Here is a 23909-nt window from a genome sequence, read left to right as displayed (position 1 = left end):
GCCCCAGATAGATTGAGAAACTGAGCTGTCCCTGCCCATGTTTGGACCTTCATGAAGGGCACTCAGACACACTATACAGCTGAACATATGTCCATACCATTACAGACCACAGAAATGAGGTCTGACCCATGTCACATGTGACTACTCTGGGGCCGGTAAGCTTGATGGGTATTCAGCCAGGTCACACCAGATCCAATGCAGTATTCGACATTCGTCCCCAGAACGTCGGGAGATGCTGATACCATAGAGGAGGCTCGTGGCTTGCTATGGTGTTGTGGACAAGGATGGCGGATGGCGTAAGCTGTGAGCTCCGGCTCAGAGGATTGTGGGTTCAATCCCACTCCCAGGCAGTCATTTTTAGTTTTTTTAACGATTCCCAAACCTTAACCCTTAACTTAACCAATCGGAATCAATGCCTAAACTTAACCGTCAAAACGCTAAGTTTTTCTCCCCCCTGGACCATAGTCGAATACTGAAGTCAGACCGTGTTAGGCCGTGTCAGACTGTGAGATCTTGTTGGGGTATTTGGACGTAAGAAAGTAAGGTAACAGGGGGTTGATGGTATGATGGCATGTCTGGACTAAGAGAAATACATTCCACATGCATGAAATGGAACTGTAAATATCTAGGGGGTGGGTTGTTGGTTGGTTATTTGTGTGTACAGTGGGGAAAAAAAGTATTTAGTCAGCCACCAATTGTGCAAGTTCTCCCACTTAAAAAGATGAGAGAGGCCTGTAATTTTCATCATAGGTACATGTCAACTATGACAGACAAAATGAGAAAAAAAAATCCAGAAAATCACATTGTAGGATTTTTTATGAATTTATTTGCAAATTATGGTGGAAAATAAGTATTTGGTCAATAACAAAAGTTTCTCAATACTTTGTTATATACCCCTTGTTGGCAATGACACAGGTCAAACGTTTTCTGTAAGTCTTCACAAGGTTTTCACACACTGTTGCTGGTATTTTGGCCCATTCCTCCATGCAGATCTCCTCTAGAGCAGTGATGTTTTGGGGCTGTCGCTGGGCAACACGGACTTTCAACTCCCTCCAAAGATTTTCTATGGGGTTGAGATCTGGAGACTGGCTAGGCCACTCCAGGACCTTGAAATGCTTCTTACGAAGCCACTCCTTCGTTGCCCGGGAGGTGTGTTTGGGATCATTGTCATGCTAAAAGACCCAGCCACGTTTCATCTTCAATGCCCTTGCTGATGGAAGGAGGTTTTCACTCAAAATCTCACGATACATGGCCCCATTCATTCTTTCCTTTACACGGATCAGTCGTCCTGGTCCCTTTGCAGAAAAAAAGCCCCAAAGCATGAAGTTTCCACCCCCATGCTTCACAGTAGGTATGGTGTTCTTTGGATGCAACTCAGCATTCTTTGTCCTCCAAACATGATGAGTTGAGTTTTTACCAAAAAGTTATATTTTGGTTTCATCTGACCATATGACATTCTCCCAATCCTCTTCTGGATCATCCAAATGCACGCTAGCAAACTTCAGACGGGCCTGGACATTTACTGGCTTAAGCAGGGCACGTCTGGCACTGCAGGATTTGAGTCCCTGGCGGAGTAGTGTGTAACTGATGGTAGGCTTTGTTACTTTGGTCCCAGCTCTCTGCAGGTCATTCACTAGGTCCCCCCGTGTGGTTCTGGGATTTTTGCTCACCATTCTTGTGATCATTTTGACCCCACGGGTGAGATCTTGCGTGGAGCCCCAGATCGAGGGAGATTATCAGTGGTCTTGTATGTCTTCCATTTCCTAATATTTGCTCCCACAGTTGATTTCTTCAAACCAAGCTGCTTACCTATTGCAGATTCAGTCTTCCCAGCCTGGTGCAGGTCTACAATTTTGTTTCTGGTGTCCTTTGACAGCTCTTTGGTCTTGACCATAGTGGAGTTTGGAGTGTGACTGTTTGAGGTTGTGGACAGGTGTCTTTTATACTGATAACAAGTTCAAACAGGTGCCATAAATACAGGTAACGAGTGGAGGACAGAGGAGCCTCTTAAAGAAGAAGTTACAGGTCTGTGAGAGCCAGAAATCTTGCTTGTTTGTAGGTGACCAAATACTTATTTTCCACCATAATTTGCAAATAAATTCATTAAAAATCCTACAATGTGATTTTCTGGATTCTTTTTTCTCAATTTGTCTGTCATAGTTGACGTGTACCTATGATGAAAATGACAGGCCTCTCTCATCTTTTTAAGTGGGAGAACTTGCACAATTGGTGGCTGACTAAATACTTTTTTTCCCCACTGTATATGTACGAGCTTGTTGTGAAAAATGATTTTTTTTCTCAGGAATGATTCTATTCTATTATTTGATATTCTATTCTATGGAAGACCAAGCATCCCCTCTTGTTCATACTGTGCCTCACTCACATGCTGCTGTGTTGCTGACTGGTGCAAGTGTCTTTGATAAGTCGCGTGAGTGCATGTCCAGCACAACTGTATCAGGAAGTGGTCTTGTATCAAAGTGGACTAGCTACCTCTTCCTGGCTTATGCCTTGCAGGTCTGTTTTTTACCAACACAAAGCTCTGAATGTCTTCTGATGGCAGACAAAGTCCAGACTAAGCAGAAAACTAAACATAGCAGAAGTGACTGGGTGTCCTGTCCTAATATTATTTTCATGGTAGAGTTAGGATATATTTCAAACAGGGCAGGGAGTGAGTAAAACCACACTGTCTTACACCTGTTTTTGCATATTAAACAAGATCTCAGGCAGCCACTGTTCTGAGTCAACAGAGCTGATCGCTTGCTGATTCTGAAATGTACCTGACCAGAGTGACCTCTTTCAGAGAGAGAGAGACACAGAGAAACACTCAGTCCTTTGGCAGTATGTCCCCATCTCTCTCTCTCTCTCGCTCGCTCACTCACTCACTCACTCTTGCTCTCTCTTTCTTTCTTTCTCTCCCTCTCTCTCTCTTTCTTTCTCTCTCTCTCTCTCTCTCTCTCTCTCTCTCTCTCTCTCTCTCTCTCTCTCTCTCTCTCTCTCTCTCTCTCACACTGGACAAAATCAGACCAATTTACTTATTTTTAGGCATATAACCTCAAAGTTAAAGTTGTCCTCCAAAGAGGGGAAATGAAGGTGAGTTCAGAACAAAAACTTAGCATAACTCACAGTGTGACTACATAGTGCCATTATCTCACCCACATGAAGCCTAGCTCTCCTCAGAGAGAACGGTTGTGTAAGTTTTTCCTGGCCTGTCATACAGGCTTATATCAGAGCAGGGATCAGACTGTCTCTACTGACTCTCTGCCTTGTGCTGCTGCTGCTTCGCCTCATGTGATAGAATTCCTGAAGAGTGAGAGTTCCGAGAGGACAGCCAATCAGACGAGGAGGGCTTTGACCAAACTGACCAATGGGGTCTGGACAGACTAGTGTTTACATCCTAAGAGGGATGTCAAATTATAGCCTGTCCTTAGCTTCAAATGAGGGGAAATTCATACTGTGGTCGTTCACTCTGGTTAGATCTGGATACCTTTCATTCAGAATAAGGAAATTACATTAGTTTGTGGAAACATTTTTGATGTGTGAAAAATAAAAACTAGTTTGCTTAACAAGATGTCTATGTGCTCTCAGAAGTATATAGTATTTCAAATTCATACACAAAACAATGACCTATTTTCATTCTGATAAAGGGGGATACACATCTCTGTTTTCTTATAAGCCAACATTAACATGGGATGTTCTTACTGTTGTTCTACTAACGATGGCTGCTGGGACCCCACCAGAACATACAGTATAACCTGAAGTTCTAGCAACATTCAGTTTTTGCTGGGTCTATGAAATAGGTTAGGAAGACCATCTAGCCACTGCCTCCTCCTGTGTGAGATCCTCTTTTACACTGTAGTCCAGGACGAAGCCCTGTTCTTCTGAATCAGAGGCTTGATGGACTTGTGGTCCTTTCCCACCACAGACTGACCATAGAACGTCATCTTCATAAACTGCTCAAAAGGCCTTCTTCCCCAGTAGCCTTTACTGATATCCATCAGCTAGGAAAAAGAGGGAAAATGCATTTACATATCTTTCAAGCGTTACTACGTAACATTGTGTTCTACCCCCTCTTGTGTCTTTGAGTCTCTAGTGACTCCTTTTATGGAGTGAAATTTCAAATTGAGATGATAAATCGTTACATAACATTTTTAGAGCATTAGCCAGGAACACCATGTTTTGCAGTGTTTAGAAATGTAGCGGTAAGAAAGGACAGGATGGCTGGAAGTGGGACGTACTAGATTCCCTACTCTGCTGCATCTTTAGGTTGACTGAATGTTGAAAAACTGTGGATAGGTTGTTTTTTTTAACCACTCCAAACAAGAAGCTCCTTCACTGAAAAAATAAATATATAAACGCAACATGTAAAGTGTTGGTCTCATGTTTCATGAGCTGAAATAAAAATCCCAGAAACTGTCCATACACACAAAAAGCTTATTTCTTTCAAATTTTGTGCACAAATTTGTTTACATCCCTGTTAGTGTGCATTTGATCATTTCTAAGATAATCCATCCACCTGACAGATGTGGCATATCAAGAAGCTGATTAAACAGCATGATCATTACACAGGTGCACCTTGTGCTGGGAACAATAAAAGGCCACTTTACAATGTGCAGTTTAGTCACACAACACAATGTCACAGATGTCTCAAGTTTTGAGGGAGCATGCAATTGGCATGCAGACCACAGGAATGTCCACTAGAACTGTTGCCAGATAATTGAATGTTCATTTCTCTACCATAAGCTGCCTCCAACGTCGTTTTAGAGAATTTGGCAGTATGTCCAACTGGCCTCACAACCGCAGACCACGTGTAACCATGCCAGCCCAGGACCTCCACATCCGGCTTCTTCACCTGCAGGATCATCTTATGGGGGGTGAGGGTGCTGAGGAGTATTTCTGTCTGTAATAAAACTCAAAATGATTGGCTGGGCCTGACTCCCAGTGGGTGGGCCTGGCTGCCAAGTGGGTGAGCCTATGCCCTCCCAGGCCCACCCATGGCTGCACCCCTGGAAGGAAATTGTCTTCTGAAGTATATATCCGAGCCTACTGGTGCAAGGGCGTGTACAGTTTTGACATAAGACGTGTGTGCTCCTCCTTTCAGGTCGATTCCAGCGCGAAAATCCAAAACACCTGTCCCAATAAATATCCCATTAAACAGGAAATCGTCGTTTTTGTATCCCAAGTTAATGCTAAAAAAGTTAATATAAAAAACGATTGTATTAATCGCACAGTAAAGTATTGGAAAACTATGGTGAAATGGTAATAACCCACAGTCAGCTCATGTGTCAGTTCATTCAATGAAACAGACGGCGGAGCCATTGTCTTGCAAAAGTTAACTCTGTAGTAAGGGTGCTGCCAAGAGCTCTTTCTTTCTGTCAAATTTCGATCCAATGAAGTTGGCCTTGAATAATAACGATTGATTGTGACTAACATGAATGTTACAAACATAAATAAAAGTTTGGTACTTGATTGCCTAAATTAAATTACTCCTATTATTTTACTATAAATAAGAGCACTTGTACTATTATTATTGTTTTATGATTGTTATTATTATTGTTAAAGTATTCTCTTATATGTTGAGGAAATGTGGACATTGAAGAACCAGACATAGGACTATATCATAATATTGTCTATTTGTCCACATGTGGCACACCCACTGTTATGAGTTGCTTTATGGCTTATTTTCTCAGAACAGGAAATCAACTGTGGCGCACGAAAAGTAAATCCACTTGACTCTGTAACTGCAGCCAAGGATAAACTAGACTACATCGGGAATTTCCCTCCGCCACTCCTGAGAGCCCAAGAAAGAGAAGACAATAACGGAATAAAACTATATTCATCTTTGATTTAAAGAAAATTTGACATTTTGCCTCGGCCCGTTTTCTACTCGTTTGCTGTTAGCTTAGTTATTCCACTGGGCACAAAACAAGATTTGTGGTCAAATCATGGTTGGTGGCAATAAGCGGCTGCTTCTATTGTCGAAGGAGGATGCCTGTTGGCTTCCGCTACTTTCCTGGTGTCTCTTTCCTTCTTGCTTATTCTTTTGAAAATGTATGGAATAACGAATAGTTCTCTATTACAAATCTGCAATGAAAGAAAGTCATAATTCGAGGAGATCGAATTGCGTGTTTATGTTTGGGTTTTATAATTTATTTGGAACTATACTCTGCGTGGTTTGGTGTCGCTACACTTTGTTTCAACTCGGTGGTAAGCCTTTTCTCCGCAAATGGAACCTGGATTATACCATACTTGGATAAAGTTTCTGAAGTTCCCACAATAACAAATAAACACCTTTTATCGCCGTGGATTATACATAAAGAAACCCCGGATAACACAATAGTAGGATAACGTTTTCTGGAGATGAGGAATGCGTGAAAGAGGCGTCTAGAAGGATGCTGTTTCTTGTAAAATGGAATTGAATATTTTTTTTGCAGTTTTGGTGGTTTGTTCATTTTTGTCGAGTTTCAGCCAAGAACTCAATCCCAAAGGCAGGAATGTATGCAAACTACCAGGGTAAGTAGAATAACGGTTCTGTCGATTAAAAAAGGAGTTGCCTGCCTTTATCACTCTCCATGTCATGCAGCTAGCCTACCTACTTCTTGTTGTATGGTGCTTTCATTTATTGATCGCTCACATTGCAAAATACTTTGAGACTCGGTTATGACGTTGTCTTGCCCTCCACTGATATTGTGTACTAGTTGGTCGTATTTCTTTTCATATGCACTACCTCTCCTTACACAAGAAGGAGTCCATCTGAACAGCCATTCCATCCAGATGCGACATGCATCTGGAACCGTGGATAATGTTCCATCTATTCTTATAGGGGGCGCTATATATTGATTGACACTGGCCTGAAGTCGTGGCATCAGCTATTTCAGTGTTTCCCAAGTCCAGTCCTTGAGTATCTAACATCACAGATTTTCGTTGTAGCCCGGACAAGCACACCTGATTCAACTTGTCAACTAATCATCAAGCCCTCAATGAGTTGAATCAGGGGAGTTTGTCTGGGGCTACAACACAATGTGTTCTGTAGGTGGTACTGGAGGACTGGAGCTGGGAAACATTGAGCAAAATGACTGAAAATAACCACACAAAATGTTATGGCTTCCGCTGCCAGACACAAAGGAAAGTTATAGACTGATCTTAAACAGCTCAGTCTCCCAATGTTTTCATTCATTAGATTCAGAACACCCATGAAGTGTGTGTGTGTGTGTGTGTGTGTGTGTGTGTGTGTGTGTGTGTGTGTGTGTGTGTGTGTGTGTGTGTGTGTGTGTGTGTGTGTGTGTGTGTGTGCGTGCGTGCGTGTGTGTGTGTGGATCAAGTGAAAGTGACAATCTATTAGCTGAAGCGTACATTTCTTATTCACCAGTAAGCATTGACTATTTAAGCATGTCAAAGGAGGGTCGGGTGCAAGAGAAGAGTGTATGGGATCCAAAGTAGAGGTCATAGCCAGTCTGTGGTCTGCCCCTAAACACACTCTGACATTAGAAAGGAGACCACAGGGCCCAGCCTGCTTCTATCCTTACCTTTCCTGTTAGAATGTCTCCTAAAAATACAACTCATGTAGTCTGTATAAAACATGTTTCTTTGTTGTCATAGTTGTTGCCCAGCTGTCTATAGTTGGTTTGAAGGTCATTACTTTGACGTTTAGCATCCCCACTGAGTGGTTTTTGCTTAGGGTACAGTAAACTCTCCATTATTCATCGTCACCACATACACATTTGACATTGGCCCAACTCTCAATGTAACGTCTCAATCACAATCCTATCCTTAGATTTTTTTACTGGCTTGAGTGCTTGCTTTCTCGCAGTGCACCACCCCTATCATTTTCTTTAATTTCTGCCTTTTATTTTCTATTTTTACTGGGTTCAGTCACAGGAAGAATTGAGGGGAGTAGTTTTTTATTTATCATTGCTGCTCAGCATTTCCTATGTGTGTCCTCATGTTACTAAATTAGCTCTACTGTAGCTGGGTGTTACTAAATCAGCTGTACTGTAGCTGGGTGTTACGAAATCAGCTCTACTGTACAGTAACTGGGTGTTACTAAATCAGCTCTACTGTAGCTGGGCGTTATGAAATCAGCTCTATTGTAGCTGGGTGTTACTAAATCAGCTCTATTGTAGCTGGGTGTTACTAAATCAGCTCTATTGTAGCTGAGTGTTACTAAATCAGCTCTATTGTAGCTGGGTGTTACTAAATCAGCTCTATTGTAGCTGGGTGTTACTAAATCAGCTCTATTGTAGCTGGGTGTTACTAAATCAGCTCTATTGTAGCTGAGTGTTACTAAATCAGCTCTATTGTAGCTGGGTGTTACTAAATCAGCTCTATTGTAGCTGGGTGTTACTAAATCAGCTCAACTGTAGCTGAGTGTTATTAAATCAGCTCTATTGTAGCTGGGTGTTACTAAATCAGCTCAACTGTAGCTGAGTGTTACTAAATCAGCTCAACTGTAGCTGGGTGTTACTAAATCAGCTATATTGTAGCTGGGTGTTACTAAATCAGCTGTACTGTAGCTGGGTGTTACTAAATCAGCTGTACTGTAGCTGGGTGTTACTAAATCAGCTCTATTGTAGCTGGGTGTTACTAAATCAGCTCTACTGTAGCTGGGTGTTACTAAATCAGCTCTATTGTAGCTGAGTGTTACTAAATCAGCTCTATTGTAGCTGAGTGTTACTAAATCAGCTCTATTGTAGCTGGGTGTTACTAAATCAGCTCTATTGTAGCTGAGTGTTACTAAATCAGCTCTATTGTAGCTGGGTGTTACTAAATCAGCTCTATTGTAGCTGGGTGTTACTAAATCAGCTCAACTGTAGCTGAGTGTTACTAAATCAGCTCTATTGTAGCTGGGTGTTACTAAATCAGCTATATTGTAGCTGGGTGTTACTAAATCAGCTGTACTGTAGCTGGGTGTTACTAAATCAGCTGTACTGTAGCTGGGTGTTACTAAATCAGCTCTATTGTAGCTGGGTGTTACTAAATCAGCTCTACTGTAGCTGGGTGTTACTAAATCAGCTCTATTGTAGCTGGGTGTTACTAAATCAGCTCTACTGTAGCTGGGTGTTACTAAATCAGCTCTATTGTAGCTGGGTGTTACTAAATCAGCTCTATTGTAGCTGGGTGTTACTAAATCAGCTGTACTGTAGCTGGGTGTTACTAAATCAGCTGTACTGTAGCTGGGTGTTACTAAATCAGCTCTATTGTAGCTGGGTGTTACTAAATCAGCTCAACTGTAGCTGAGTGTTACTAAATCAGCTCTATTGTAGCTGGGTGTTACTAAATCAGCTCTATTGTAGCTGGGTGTTACTAAATCAGCTCAACTGTAGCTGAGTGTTACTAAATCAGCTCTATTGTAGCTGGGTGTTACTAAATCAGCTATATTGTAGCTGGGTGTTACTAAATCAGCTGTACTGTAGCTGGGTGTTACTAAATCAGCTGTACTGTAGCTGGGTGTTACTAAATCAGCTCTATTGTAGCTGGGTGTTATTAAATCAGCTCTACTGTAGCTGGGTGTTACTAAATCAGCTCTATTGTAGCTGGGTGTTACTAAATCAGCTCTACTGTAGCTGGGTGTTACTAAATCAGCTCTATTGTAGCTGAGTGTTACTAAATAAGCTCTATTGTAGCTGGGTGTTACTAAATCAGCTCTATTGTAGCTGGGTGTTACTAAATCAGCTTTACTGTATGTTTCTGGGTGTTATTAAATCAGCTCACTGACTGTAAATGGGCCATTGACCTCATCAACAATGCCAGTTCACACATCTTTGTTTGTCAGTATTCAATGCATCATAAAGTACCATGGGAAAGTGAGAAATGCAAAGCAAACCTATAAAAAAGTGGAAAAGCTGCTATCTGATTTTGTCAGTCTCAAGAAACAAATATAATGTTGTTGAATGAGGAGTTCAGTACTAGAACGCCCTTCGAAGTTGCAAATCACTAATATAGGAGTTGCGATATACAAATGTGGGTCCTGCTTTATTTCAAAACCACATCTTTCACACAAAGAACAAAATCAGTCTTCTCCAGAGCTGTGATGGATTGGGCTGTGTGTCAAATGTCAGATGGGTTCAACCCCATACATGTACAATGTGATGTATCTACGTTACATAGATAACATTGACCACCTTGGAAACACCTCACTGAAAGTGGATCTGATTCATAGTTTATAAAGACTCATGGCATTAAAGTAAACTGCACAGCTTTTGATCCATGTTTGTGCATACCTTTCATCCAGAATTGTAAAGAATCTCTCAAACTCAGCCTACCGCCATGTCACAGGCGTAACTTTGAGACAGAACAGAGGAGATAAGCTGGCGTAGTTTTATAGTTTAAAAAAACAGTGTGTGTGTCTCTATCTGTGAGTGTGTGTGTGTATGCGTGCACTCCCTGAGTCTGACTGAAGGCAGAATGCCGCCCCCAACACTTCAGAGGAAGGGAAAGTGTGCAAGGGACCTCTGGGAGGTCAGTGGAGTGGAAGGAAAAGGAGAAGCATCTGTCCTTTCCTGACAAAGCAGAGCAGAGCATGGTGTTGCTGCTTCCGACTAGACCGTCATGCCTCTCTAAACTCACACTCCCCACTACTTCCTGGCTAGACGTGGGGTCATCTTCAAACAGTATTTGTTTTCTTTAAGATATTTTAACTGAAGCTTGCCTGGTGGTAGTGGTGATGGTAGTGGTGGTGGTAGTGGTGGTAGTGGTGGTGGTAGTAGTGGTGGTGATGATGGTGTTAGTGATGGTGGTAGTGATGGTGGTAGTGGTGATGGTAGTGGTGGTGGTAGTGGTGATGGTAGTGGTGGTAGAGGTGGTGGTGATGGTAGTGGTGGTGGTAGTGGTGGTAGTAGTGGTGGTAGTGATGGTGGTAGTGGTGATGGTAGTGGTGGTGGTAGTGGTGATGGTAGTGGTGGTAGAGGTGGTAGTGGTGGTGGTGATGGTAGTGGTGGTGGTAGTGATGGTGGTAGTGATGGTGGTAGTGGTGGTGATGGTGGTGGTGGTAGAGGTGGTAGTGGTGGTGGTGATGGTGGTAGTGGTGGTAGTAGTGGTGGTGGTGATGGTGGTAGTGATGGTAGTAGTGGTGGTAGTGGTGGTGGTGATGGTGTTAGTGGTGGTGGTAGTGGTGGTGGTGATGGTGGTGGTGATGGTGGTAGTGGTGGTAGTAGTGGTGGTAGTGGTGGTAGTAGTGGTGGTGATGGTGGTAGTGGTGGTAGTAGTGGTGGTGGTGATGGTGGTAGTGGTGGTAGTAGTGGTGGTGGTGATGGTGGTAGTGGTGGTAGTAGTGGTGGTAGTGGTGGTAGTAGTGGTGGTAGTGGTGGTAGTAGTGGTGGTGGTGATGGTGGTAGTGGTGGTAGTAGTGGTGGTGGTGATGGTGGTAGTGGTGGTAGTAGTGGTGGTGGTGATGGTGGTAGTGGTGGTAGTAGTGGTGGTGGTGATGGTGGTAGTGGTGGTAGTAGTGGTGGTGGTGATGGTGGTAGTGGTGGTAGTAGTGGTGGTGGTGATGGTGTTAGTGGTGGTGGTAGTGGTGGTGGTGATGGTGGTGGTGATGGTGGTAGTGGTGGTAGTAGTGGTGGTAGTGGTGGTAGTAGTGGTGGTAGTGGTGGTAGTGGTGGTAGTAGTGGTGGTGGTGATGGTGGTAGTGGTGGTAGTAGTGGTGGTGGTGATGGTGGTAGTGGTGGTAGTAGTGGTGGTGGTGATGGTGGTAGTGATGGTGGTAGTGGTGGTGGTGATGGTGGTAGTGGTGGTAGTAGTGGTGGTGGTGATGGTGGTAGTGATGGTGGTAGTGGTGGTGATGGTGGTGGTTCTGTTGTTTTGCTACACTGAGTGTTCACGTTTCTAGTCTTATCTTCTTCCTCTCTGACACGCTCCTTTTTCTTCCCCTGTCGTTTAGGTCACCAGTATTGGTGTGCTGCAGCGGATGGGGGCAGCTAGGAGATGAATGTTTGACACGTATGTATGCATATCAACATCAAAATACAGTATTTTCATACCTCTTCGTATTCACATTTGTAATGTATCAGTAACATCACAATAAAGTATTGCAACATGGTATGTTTTCATGTTGTGGATATTGCCAATAATAATTCAGTATTCACCTCCTCCTACCAGCTCTCTGTGAAGGGAACTTTACCTGTAAGGAGAATGAGCTGTGCATCAGGCCCAATGAATGTCGCTGTCGACATGGATATTTCGGAGCCAGTTGTGATACAAGTAAGCAACTTGCTTTTGTGATACTATATTTAAAACATATGTATTCAAATCACTTTCATGGCCATGACTTGTACTTTCATTGTCAAGGGAACCATTATGTTACAGTTCATTGTTGAAATTACTCTGAATGAATGGTGTTGAATGTGCTGTCCTAAACCAACAGAAGGGAAATGTTGAAGCCATTGTACAGTGTATTCCTTGACTTGTGAGGTTCCAGTGATCCTATAAAAAGGACTCTATCCTTCTTTCCCAGAGTGCCCAACCCAATTCTGGGGCCCCGACTGCAAGGGCAAGTGCCAGTGCTTCCCCAACGGCCAGTGTGACGACGTGACGGGCAAGTGCACATGCAACCCCAACCGCTGGGGGCCCAACTGCGAGAAGCCCTGCCTCTGCCAGAAGGGCAAGTGTGACCAGGACACGGGCTCGTGCACATGCCACCATGGCTTCTGGGGCACTCAGTGTGCTAACAACTGCTACTGCAGTCTCAACTCTGTCTGTGACCAGAACACAGGAAGGTGTAACTGTAGTCCAGGCTGGTCTGGGAGGAACTGTGCCATCCAGTGTAACTGTAATAACTCACCATGCGAGCAGTTTACGGGTCGGTGCCAGTGCCAGGAGAGACTGTGGGGCCCGCGGTGCGAGAGGTATTGTCAGTGTATCCACGGGAAGTGCAACCAGGCGGATGGCTCGTGTACCTGCACGCCAGGGTACCGAGGGAAGTTCTGCAGGGAACCGTGTCCCGCTGGGTTCTACGGACAGAACTGCAGGAACAGGTGAGGAACCAAAACACTGGAGAGAACCATTTGAGTTCACTGGAGAGGGAGTATTATTCTAACAGAAAATGGAACATACATTTTTTCATGAAAATGTAACAGATGTGAAACTGAAAAGGCAATGATCCTAATGCACACGTTTTTCTCTTTATTTTTTTTGCCAAGGATCTTAACGTTAAAATCCATATTAACGGTGTAATAGGGAGATACTGGGGAATTGGTGTTCACATTATCTCATAATAATCATCTAATATGCTGAAGCCATTCAGGTGGATTACCTTGTTCAGGGTCTGCAGAACTGGTGTTATACAGTAGTGGGCCAAAAATATTGGCACCTTTGCACTTTTTTCAAGTAACTCACAATTTTCCCTAAAAATAAGTTGAGATTTAACAAAGTATTTGGTCTCCACAATTCTTTATTTCACTGTTAATATTACAGAGCCTTTGTTTTTGATTCGGAACTATATATATATATCCGTTTAAATCAGAAAATAAACAGAACTGGCATTGACACCCTAGACTTAATATTTGATAGCACAGCCTTTGGTCAAAGTAACTGCAATCAAGCGCTTCCTATAGCCATTGATGAGCTTCCTGCACCTCTGTACTGGCAGTTTGGCCCACTCTTCTTGTGCAAACTGCTCCAGTTCTCCCAGATTTGAAGGGTGCCTTCTCCCAACTGCTGTTTTCAGATCTCCACAAGTTTTCAATGGGATTTAGATCTGGACTCATTGCTGGCCACTTCTCCTACCATATAACTCCCTTTCATTGAGTTGGCGACAGATGGTGTGAGTTGAAACTGTCTTACCTTGTGTCAGAGGGTCAGCTTGAATCTGTGTGGAGGTTGACCGAGATGCTTTCTCCACCATTCAAACCATCCTTCGCTGCAATCTTCCATCAAGTTTTCTCTTGCGGCCACGTCCAGGGAGGTTGGCTACAGTGGCATGGGCCTTAAACGTCTTGATAACATTACGTATGGTGGAAACAGGAACATCAAGGTCTCTGGAGATGGACTTGTAGCCTTGAGATTGTCAATGCTTGGCTTCAATCTTGTGTCTGACCTCCTCAGATAATTCTCTAGTTTTCTTTCTTTTCTTCACAGAGATACAAAACAGGAGAATTAGTCCTTTTCTCTACTCAAACTGGTTGAATTAGTGATTTTTATATTTCAGGCACCTGCAACTCACCACAGGTCAGTTCATTTCCAAAGTAAAGGAGAATCACCTGCTTGAAATCTAATTATTTCTAACTATTTCTAGAAGGTTCTAATAATCTATACTAATAATAGATATTTTAGGATTTCTTTGTGGAATAAGTTAAGATTTAGTAAATTATTCCAATGTTTTTGTTTTGTTCAACTGCACACCAAAGACATACAGTATGTGGATACCAAAATAGAGCCAGTTTGCTACAGCAGGGAAATAATCCTGCAGCAACAGGAAATGTGAATTATTATGTGGATTATAATTAATGGACATTTTTGTAGGAGTTGATACATTTTTCGTAATGGAACATAAATTCTGAAATTTCTAAGTAGAAATTACAAACTTCAGAAGCCTTTTTAAACCTCAAATAGACTAAAGGTTATCCTGCAACAGGGTGATCAAATTAAGATCCTACATCTGTACTACACACATGGAAAATGTCTACAGGTCCCAAATGTAGCAAATGTAGCAAATCATCAAATGTAATCTTACACATAAGGCATTGTTTTGACAGCACTACAACTATGAGATATTACCAAAACCGACCAAAATGTCACCCAGTAGTCATGCTGCTCCCAAATTGTGATGACAGACACGGCTTCGCCCAAAAAGCTCCCTATTTCCATTTAGTGCAATACTCTCTTCCCCCAGGTGTTCTAATGTCTCCCCCTCTCCCCTCTCTCTCCCCCCAGGTGTTCTAATGTATCCCCCTCTCCCCTCTCTCTTCCCCCAGGTGTGGGCACTGTAAGGGGCAGCAGCCCTGTAAGATAACCGAGGGGAGGTGTGTGACCTGTGAGGGGGGCTGGAACGGGACAAAGTGTGACCAGATGTGCCTGCCAGGCTTCTTCGGGGAGAACTGCCTGGACGAGTGTCCTCCGTGTAAAGACGGCCACTTCTGCAACCGCATCGACGGAAAGTGCTCCCACTGCAACCCCGGCTGGATCGGGGACAGGTAGGCCACACACATACACCTGGAACCACGGGCAGGGGCACACAAACCTGTGTACACACACATGTGCGCATGCCATTAGGGTTCCTTTTAGTTGTTTATTAGGAGAGTAAATATTTGTTGCCCTAATGGGTATTTAACTTTGTGGAATTTCAACATAACATTTCATGTCGACAGATGATGTGGAAAAACACATTCTCTTTATGGTTTAGTACATTCATGTTGTCCACTTGTTCTCATGCCAACATATTATTCACAGACCCTTTGTATTACCATTTTAAGCACTTGAAAGAATCATTTAAAAACATGAACTTGTACTAACCAATGCTGTCATGCTGTGCTAATGTTCTGAGTGTGTACACATTTCTAGTGTACTTTTCAGTATGTGATTTACATAGATGCTGAATTACAGTCACTGCATCAGAGCATTGAACGTGTGCTTGCATGCTGTGCTAAGGGTTCTGAGATGTGACTCACAGCTCCTGAGTATATTATTTATGCATAGTCACTTTAACTCTACCCACATGTACATACAGTTGAAGTCTGAAGTTTACATACACTTAGATTGGAGTCATTAAAACTTGTTTTTCAACCACCACACATTTTTGGCAAGTCGGTTAGGACATCTACTTTGTGCATGACACAAGTAATTTTTCCAACAATTGTTTACAGACAATTAATTCACTGTATCACAATTCCAGTGGGTCAGAAGTTTACATACACTAAGTTGACTGTGCCTTTAAACAGCTTGGAAAATTCCAGAAAATGATGTCATGGCTTTAGAAGCTTCTGATAGGCTAATTTACATCATTTGAGTCAATTGGAGGTGTACCTGTGGATGTTTTTCAAGGCCTACCGTCAAACTCAGTGCCTCTTTGCTTGACATCATGGGAAAATCAAAAGAAATCAGCCAAGACCTCAGAAAAAAAATTGTAGTCCTCCACAAGTCTGGTTCATCCTTGGGAGCAATTTCCAAACGCCTGAAGGTGCCACGTTCATCTTTACAAACAATAGTACGCAAGTATAAACACCATGGGACCATGCAGCCGTCATACCGCTCAGGAAGGAGACGCGTTCTGTCTCCTAGAGATGAACGTACTTTGGTGCGAAAAGTGAAAATCAATCCCAGAACAACAGCAAAGGACCTTGTGAAGATGATGAAGGAAACAGGTACAAAAGTATCTATATCCACAGTAAAACGAGTCCTATATCGACATAACCTGAAAGGCTGCTCACCAAGGGAGAAGCCACTGCTCCAAAACCCCCATAAAAATGCCAGACTACGGTTTGCAACTGCACATGGGGACAAAGATCGTACTTTTTGGAGAAATGTCCTCTGGTCTGATTAAAGAAAATAGAACTGTTTGGCCATAATAACCATCGTTATGTTTGGAGGAAAAAGGGGGCTGCTTGCAAGCCAAAGAACACCTTCCCAACCGTGAAGCACTGGGGTGGCAGCATCATGCTGTGGGGGTGCTTTGCTGCAGGAGGGACTGGTGCACTTCACAAAATAGATGGCATCATGAGGAAGGACAATTATGTGGATATATTGAAGCAACATCTCAAGACATCAGTCAGGAAGTTAAAGCTTGGTCGCAAATGGGTCTTCCAAATGGACAATGACCCCAAGCATACTTCCAAAGTTGTGGCAAAATGGCTTAAGGACAACAAAGTCAAGGTATTGGAGTGGCCATCACAAAGCCCTGACCTCAGTCCTATAGAACATTTGTGGGCAGAACTGAAAAAGCGTGTGCGAGCAAGGAGGCCTACAAACCTGACTCAGTTACACCAGCTCTGTCAGGAGGAATGGGCCAAAATTCACCCAACTTATTGTGGGAAGCTTGTGGAAGGCTTCCTGAAACGTTTGACCCAAGTTAAACAATTTAAAGGAGAATGGGCCTCGCACCAAAACATCCTGTTTAGGCTTCCCATCATGTCTACAATACCCAGACATGTTATCTTTCCAACTGTTTTTTTTGTACACCCTCGTGCTTCACGCCTAGAGGTTTCCTAATTACATGGCCAAACCAGGAAACCCTTTCGACCCTAGCATATCTCTAGTGCCCAGGTCACTAGTGGTCGGGAAAAACTACTGGTTGTACGTACAGATGTAGGATCTTTATTTGACCTGTATTGTCACAGCAAAATAATCCTTCAGCAACAGGATTGTAACGTTTAGTCCATAATGTTGTATGATCATTGGTTAGGCTATTAGCTGCCCAAAAGTAGGCTACATTAAATGTTAATATAACCGTGTGTTAGTGTGGGTTTTCCGTGAATTTATGTAAATCTGCTTTCAGGAACATTTTCAGGAACAAAAGTGTGATCAAATTAAGATCCTACATCTGTAATCATTATTCAGTGCAGAGGGAGTTGGCTTCATATAGTCATTGTAGTACATTACCAGTTTATTCACTGTCTGTTAACCCCTGTCCAACTGTCTATTTCAATGCACCTGTCTCAGACACTAAGATGTTGTTTGTGTCTGTCTTCTAGCTGCAACATGACGTGTCAGATGGGTCAGTATGGAGTGAACTGTGCCCAGACCTGCACCTGTCACGACAACAACTGTAACCCAGTGTCGGGGGCCTGCAACCTACGTAAGGAAACACACACACACACACACACACACACACTGCAACCTACGCAAGGAAACCACTCTCTGTATTTCCTCATTCACTTCTACAGATCTGAGAGAATGTTAGGTCACTGTTTTTTAAGGCAGCCACGCCACAAGACTGAATATTAAGAGGTAGAAAAGGTGTTCTTTGCGGAGCACGTGGGGCGTCAAACCCTGGTGCTTCTAGTGTTAAAAAAGTTACTCGATTTTTTGAAGGAATGCAAGACGTAAAGAAAACACACCCTTGCCTGACTATAGACGTGACTATAGACGTGACTATAGAGATCATATCAAATGTGTGCACTCCACATGAAGGTCCCAAATGCCAAACCCCTTGCTTGACTGTTTGTCTGTCTAAATAGCCAGTTGCTAGCAGTGACGCAGCTCATGAATGTCTGTCTGTGAGTTGAACGGAGACGATGAGCACTAACGCACATGTTTATTCACGTTACTGTAGTAGAATTAACATGGAGGAGGCCTAATGGCCTTTCCAGAATGCCTGGTGTCCTTTTTTACGACTGTGTTTGTTGGCCTTGTTCCTGTCCAGCCGGAGAGAAGGGGGGGGGGGGGGGGGGGGGTTTGGAGGGAAGATGGTAGAGAGAGAGAAAGAGGGAGAGAGAGAAAGAGAGTGATGGAAGATGGTAGAGATAGAGAGAGAGGGGGAGGATGGTAGAGAGAGAGAGAGAAAGCAGAGAGAGAGGGGGAGGATGGTTGAGAGAGAGAAAGAGGGAGAGAGAGAGGGGGAGGATGGTAGAGAGAGAGAGGGGGGGAGGATGGTAGAGAGAGAGAGAGAAAGAGTGAGAGTAAGAGTAAGGGAGAGAGAACTGGAGGATGAAAAGAGAAGGGAGGAGAGGAAACAAGGTCACCAGAGGTTTCAGCAAATGAGCATGTTGGGAAGCGGCGATGATGTCACTGGGTCAGGCCATTCAGCTCTGCCGGGCCAGTCCCTTCCTTTATCCAGCTGTGAACACAGTGGCCAGGCCCTACATGCCACACCCAGGACTCACTTCTATTCTTCCACAGCCTCTATGACAGCAGAGGGACATAGAGGGCCAGGGGCCACCAGTATTTATCTAATTGCTATCTGATTATCTCACTGATGGTGCCATCTTTGCAGTGCACTATTTTTGATCAGGGCTCCAAAGGCCTAGATATGTTTATGCAACTGAGTTTTAAGTCTAGTCATCCTAGAAAGGGAGGGTGCTTCTAAATCATGAATGAATTATGGGGGTAAAGGGAGTTGTAGCAGAGGGGTAATAGAGTGAGTGAAGGATAGGGTTCAGTGGACGCTTCTAGAAGTCGGTTAAGTGGATCCACAGCAGGAGATCTATAAAGAGTGGCGATTTTTAGAGAAGAGGGCTGTTGCATGCATGGCTGAAATTAACATCTATGACTTATCTCAATTGGATATCTCTTCAATGCCCACTTCATGGTACATACTATAGGTCTACAGTATTTCCACAGTGTGGAGGGTCAACATAGTGTGATTCTGGGAGTTCAGGGAGTTCTGACAGAATAATGCCAGTTGGCACCGGATATATACAAATGTCTCTGGTTGGCAACAGTGTGGCACACCCATAAACCCCTGCTTGTGTCCATCTGTCTGCTGTTTCAGAGCCTAACCAGCGGATGGGCGTGATCGCGGCGGGAACCCTGGTCTCCTTTCTGCTCACTGTCCTCCTCTCACTCCTCTGCTGCTGCCTCTGCAGAAATAAAGACCAACACAAGTGAGTGACAGACACAGGCCTGGTGTAGGGTGAGGGCATGTGACAGACACAGGCCTGGTGTAGGGTGAGGGCGGTGACAGATAAAGGCCTGGTGTAGGGTTAGGGCATGTGACAGACACAGGCCTGGTATAGGGTGAGGGCGAGTGACAGACACAGGCCTGGTGTAGGGTGAGGGTGAGTGACAGACACATACCTGGTGTAGGGTGAGGGCATGTGACAGACACAGGCCTGGTGTAGGGTGAGGGCAGTGACAGATAAAGGCCTGGTGTAGGGTTAGGGCATGTGACAGACACAGGCCTGGTGTAGGGTGAGGGCATGTGACAGACACAGGCCTGGTGTAGGGTGAGGGCATGTGACAGACACAGGCCTGGTGTAGGGTGAGGGCATGTGACAGACACAGGCCTGGTGTAGGGTGAGGGCGGTGACAGATAAAGGCCTGGTGTAGGGTGAGGGCGGTGACAGATAAAGGCCTGGTGTAGGGTTAGGGCATGTGACAGACACAGGCCTGGTATAGGGTGAGGGCGAGTGACAGACACAGGCCTGGTGTAGGGTGAGGGTGAGTGACAGACACATACCTGGTGTAGGGTGAGGTATAGGGTGAGTGTGGGTGACAGACACATACCTGGTGTAGGGTGAGGGCAGGTGACAAACACAGACCTGGTATAGGGTGAGGGTGGGTGACAGACACAGGCCTGGTGTAGGGTGAAGGCGGGTGACAGACACAGGCCTGCTGTAGGGTGAGGTATAGGGTGAGTGTGGGTGACAGACACATACCTGGTGTAGGGTGAGGGCAGGTGACAAACACAGACCTGGTATAGGGTGAGGGTGGGGGACAGACACAGGTCTGGTATAGGGTGAGGGTGGGTGACAGACACAGGCCTGGTGTAGGGTGAGGACGGTTGGCAAACACAGACCTGGTATAGGGTGAGGGTGGGTGACAGACACAGGCCTGGTGTAGGGTGAAGGCGGGTGACAGACACAGGCCTGCTGTAGGGTGAGGTATAGGGTGAGTGTGGGTGACAGACACATACCTGGTGTAGGGTGAGGGCAGGTGACAAACACAGACCTGGTATAGGGTGAGGGTGGGTGACAGACACAGGCCTGGTATAGGGTGAGGGTGGGGGACAGACACAGGCCTGGTGTAGAGTGAGGGCAGTGACAAACACATACCTGAAATAGGGTGAGGGCAGGGGACAGACACAACCTGGTGTAGGGTGAGGGTGAGTGACAGACACATACCTTGTGTAGGATGAGGGCAGGTGACAAATACAGACCTAGTATAGGGTGAGGGTGGGTGACAGACACAGGCCTGGTGTAGGGTGAAGGCGGGTGACAGACACAGGCTTGGTGTAGGGTGAGGTATATGGTGAGGGTAGGTGACAAACACAGACCTGGTGTAGGGTGAGGGCAGGTGACAGACACAGGCCTGGTATAGGGTGAGGGCAGGTGACAGACACAGACCTGGTTTAGGGTTAGGGCGGGTGACAGACACAGACCTGGTGTAGGGTGAGGGTGGGTGACATAAACAGGCCTGGTATAGGGTGAGGGTAGGTGACAGACATATACCTGGTGTAGGGTAAGGGCAGGTGAAAGACACAGGCCTTAATTAGGGTGAGGGCAGGTGACAGAAACAGGCCTGGTGTAGGGTGAGGGCAGGTGACAGACACAGGCCTGGTGTAGGGTGAGGGCGGGTGACAGACACAGGCCTGGTGTAGGGTGAGGGCGGGTGACAGACACAGGCCTGGTGTAGGGTGAGGGCGGGTGACAGACACAGGCCTGGTGTAGGGTAAGGCGAGTTACAGACACAGGCCTAGTGTAGGGTGAGGGCAGGTGACAGACACAGGGCTGTTATAGGATGAGGGCGGGTGACAGACACAGGCCTGGTGTAGGGTTAGGGCAGGTGACAAATACAGACCTAGTATAGGGTGAGGGTGGGTGACAGACACAGGCCTGGTATAGGGTGAAGGCGGGTGACAGACACAGGCCTGCTGTAGGGTGAGGTATAGGGTGAGTGTGGGTGACAGACACATACCTGGTGTAGGGTGAGGGCAGGTGACAAACACAGACCTGGTATAGGGTGAGGGTGGGGGACAGACACATTCCTGGTATAGGGTGAGTGTGGGTGACAGACACATACCTGGTGTAGGGTGAGGGCAGGTGACAAACACAGACCTGGTATAGGGTGAGGGTGGGGTACAGACACAGGCCTGGTGTAGAGTGAGGGCAGTGACAAACACATACCTGAAATAGGGTGAGGGCAGGGGACAGACACAACCTGGTGTAGGGTGAGGGTGAGTGACAGACACATACCTTGTGTAGGGTGAGGGCAGTTGACAAATACAGACCTAGTATATGGTGAGGGTGGGTGACAGACACAGGCCTGGTGTAGGGTGAAGGCGGGTGACAGACACAGGCTTGGTGTAGGGTGATGTATATGGTGAGGGTAGGTGACAAACACAGACCTGGTGTAGGGTGAGGGTGGGTGACAGAAACAGGCCTGGTATAGGGTGAGGGTAGGTGACAGACATATACCTGGTGTAGGGTAAGGGCAGGTGAAAGACACAGGCCTTAATTAGGGTGAGGGCAGGTGACAGAAACAGGCCTGGTGTAGGGTGAGGGCAGGTGACAGACACAGGCCTGGTGTAGGGTGAGGGCGGGTGACAGACACAGGCCTGGTGTAGGGTAAGGCGAGTGACAGACACAGGCCTAGTGTAGGGTGAGGGCGGGTGACAGACATATAGCTGGTGTAGGGTGAAGGCGGGTGACAGACACAGGCCTAGTGTAGGGTGAGGGTGGGTGACAGACACAGGCCTGGTGTAGGGTTAGGGCAGGTGACAAATACAGACCTAGTATAGGGTGAGGGTGGGTGACAGACACAGGCCTGGTATAGGGTGAAGGCGGGTGACAGACACAGGCCTGGTGTAGGGTTAGGGCAGGTGACAAATACAGCCCTAGTATAGGGTGAGGGTGGGTGACAGAAACAGGCCTGGTATAGGGTGAGGGTAGGTGACAGACATATACCTGGTGTAGGGTAAGGGCAGGTGAAAGACACAGGCCTTAATTAGGGTGAGGGCAGGTGACAGACACAGACCTGGTTTAGGGTGAAGGCGGGTGACAGACACAGGCTTGGTGTAGGGTGAGGTATATGGTGAAGGCGGGTGACAGACACAGGACTGGTGTAGGGTGAGGGCAGGTGACAGACACAGGCCTGTTATAGGATGAGGGCGGGTGACAGACACAGGCCTGGTGTAGGGTGAGGGAGGGTGACAGACACAGGCCTGGTATAGGGTGAGGGCGGGTGACAGACACAGGCCTGGTGTAGGGTGAGGGCAGGTGACAGACTCAGGCCTAGTGTAGGGTGAAGGCGGGTGACAGACACAGACCTGGTGTAGGGTGAGGGCAGGTGACAGACACAGACCTGGTATAGGGTGAGGGCTGGAGATGGGATGGAGGTTAGAGAAGATGTTGCCGTTTGCCCTCCTTGTTAAAATAGTGGAGTGTTCCATCCTTTAAAGAGTTTTTACCCTTTTATTACAGTACATACAGTATTGTTAGGGCCTTGAGTTTTTCCTGGTCATGGTACCTGATCAGGAAAGACTGTGGCTCCTTGTTATAGGTTACTATCGAGTTTAAAGGTCCTGCACAGTATATCTTATGTTGCCAAGTCCAGACTGGGCCAGTATGATAGTGTGTGGTCTTTTTCTTCATGGTTTCCAATGGCGTGTTGCTCGTACTGCAAGCGTTTCAATGTAGATGAACCTCACCCACATTTGAATCGGTTCGTATGGTTTAGTAATTTAGTATGTTTTCCATGGCGTCACCCCTCCCTCTTTCCCTCAGTCCTGACCAAGACAACTCTACCAACAGTAAAAAAGCCAAGCGGATCCTGTGTGGACGATTCAGCCGAATCAGCACCAAACTCCCCCGGATCCCACTGAGACGGCAGAAGCTGCCTAAAGTAGTCGGTAAGCGCCAATCCCTCCTCCCTGATAGGCTACTGCCTTCACCATGCCAAGACAGAGGCTGCCTTGTGTCCCAAATGGCACCCTATTTCCTAAGGGCTCTAGTGAAAAGAAGTGCACTATAAAGGGAATAAGGTACCATTTTGGATACTCTAACAGAGCCGCTGTTGCTGCCCTTAACCCTCCTTTGTTCATGTCTCTTGATCACCTAATAGTTTCTGTGTCATAGTCATGACGAGCCTCTAACTCTTCAGCATTTTCATTTTCCCTTTGCTTTGTGATTACCTGTCTCTGCGACTCTCTGTTGAGCGGTTTTCAGACAATGAATAGGGTTGTAAAGTGTACTGCAGCTGCCAAATGGGTATGGGGTTTCATCTGAGAGGAATGCAATGGTTTCAGGCCTTATTATTACTGGCACCCTTAAAACCATGCGTTCATATTATGACAACCCTAAATGGGCCCTTCTCTTTCTTCCCTC

General features: G+C 45.5%; 1 protein-coding gene across 1 annotated transcript; it reads left to right on the top strand.

The window, feature by feature from the left end:
- Positions 1 to 284: 284 nt before the first annotated feature.
- LOC311126422 (scavenger receptor class F member 2-like) lies at positions 285 to 23434 on the top strand (the record flags this gene model as incomplete). The annotated part of the gene is made up of 9 exons (XM_084200424.1): positions 285 to 325; positions 6466 to 6510; positions 11876 to 11934; positions 12094 to 12195; positions 12449 to 12968; positions 14907 to 15125; positions 17619 to 17722; positions 19358 to 19469; positions 23310 to 23434. Coding segments are annotated over 9 exons (1327 nt in total), but the record flags the coding sequence as incomplete, so codon positions are not given.
- Between the last annotated feature and the right edge of the window lie 475 nt (positions 23435 to 23909).

Source organism: Coregonus lavaretus (genome assembly GCF_964263955.1).
Source record: "Coregonus lavaretus genome assembly, contig: HAP1_SCAFFOLD_5888, whole genome shotgun sequence".
NCBI classification, from domain to species: Eukaryota; Metazoa; Chordata; class Actinopteri; order Salmoniformes; family Salmonidae; genus Coregonus; species Coregonus lavaretus.
This window is presented reverse-complemented; position numbering and strand designations above follow the sequence as displayed.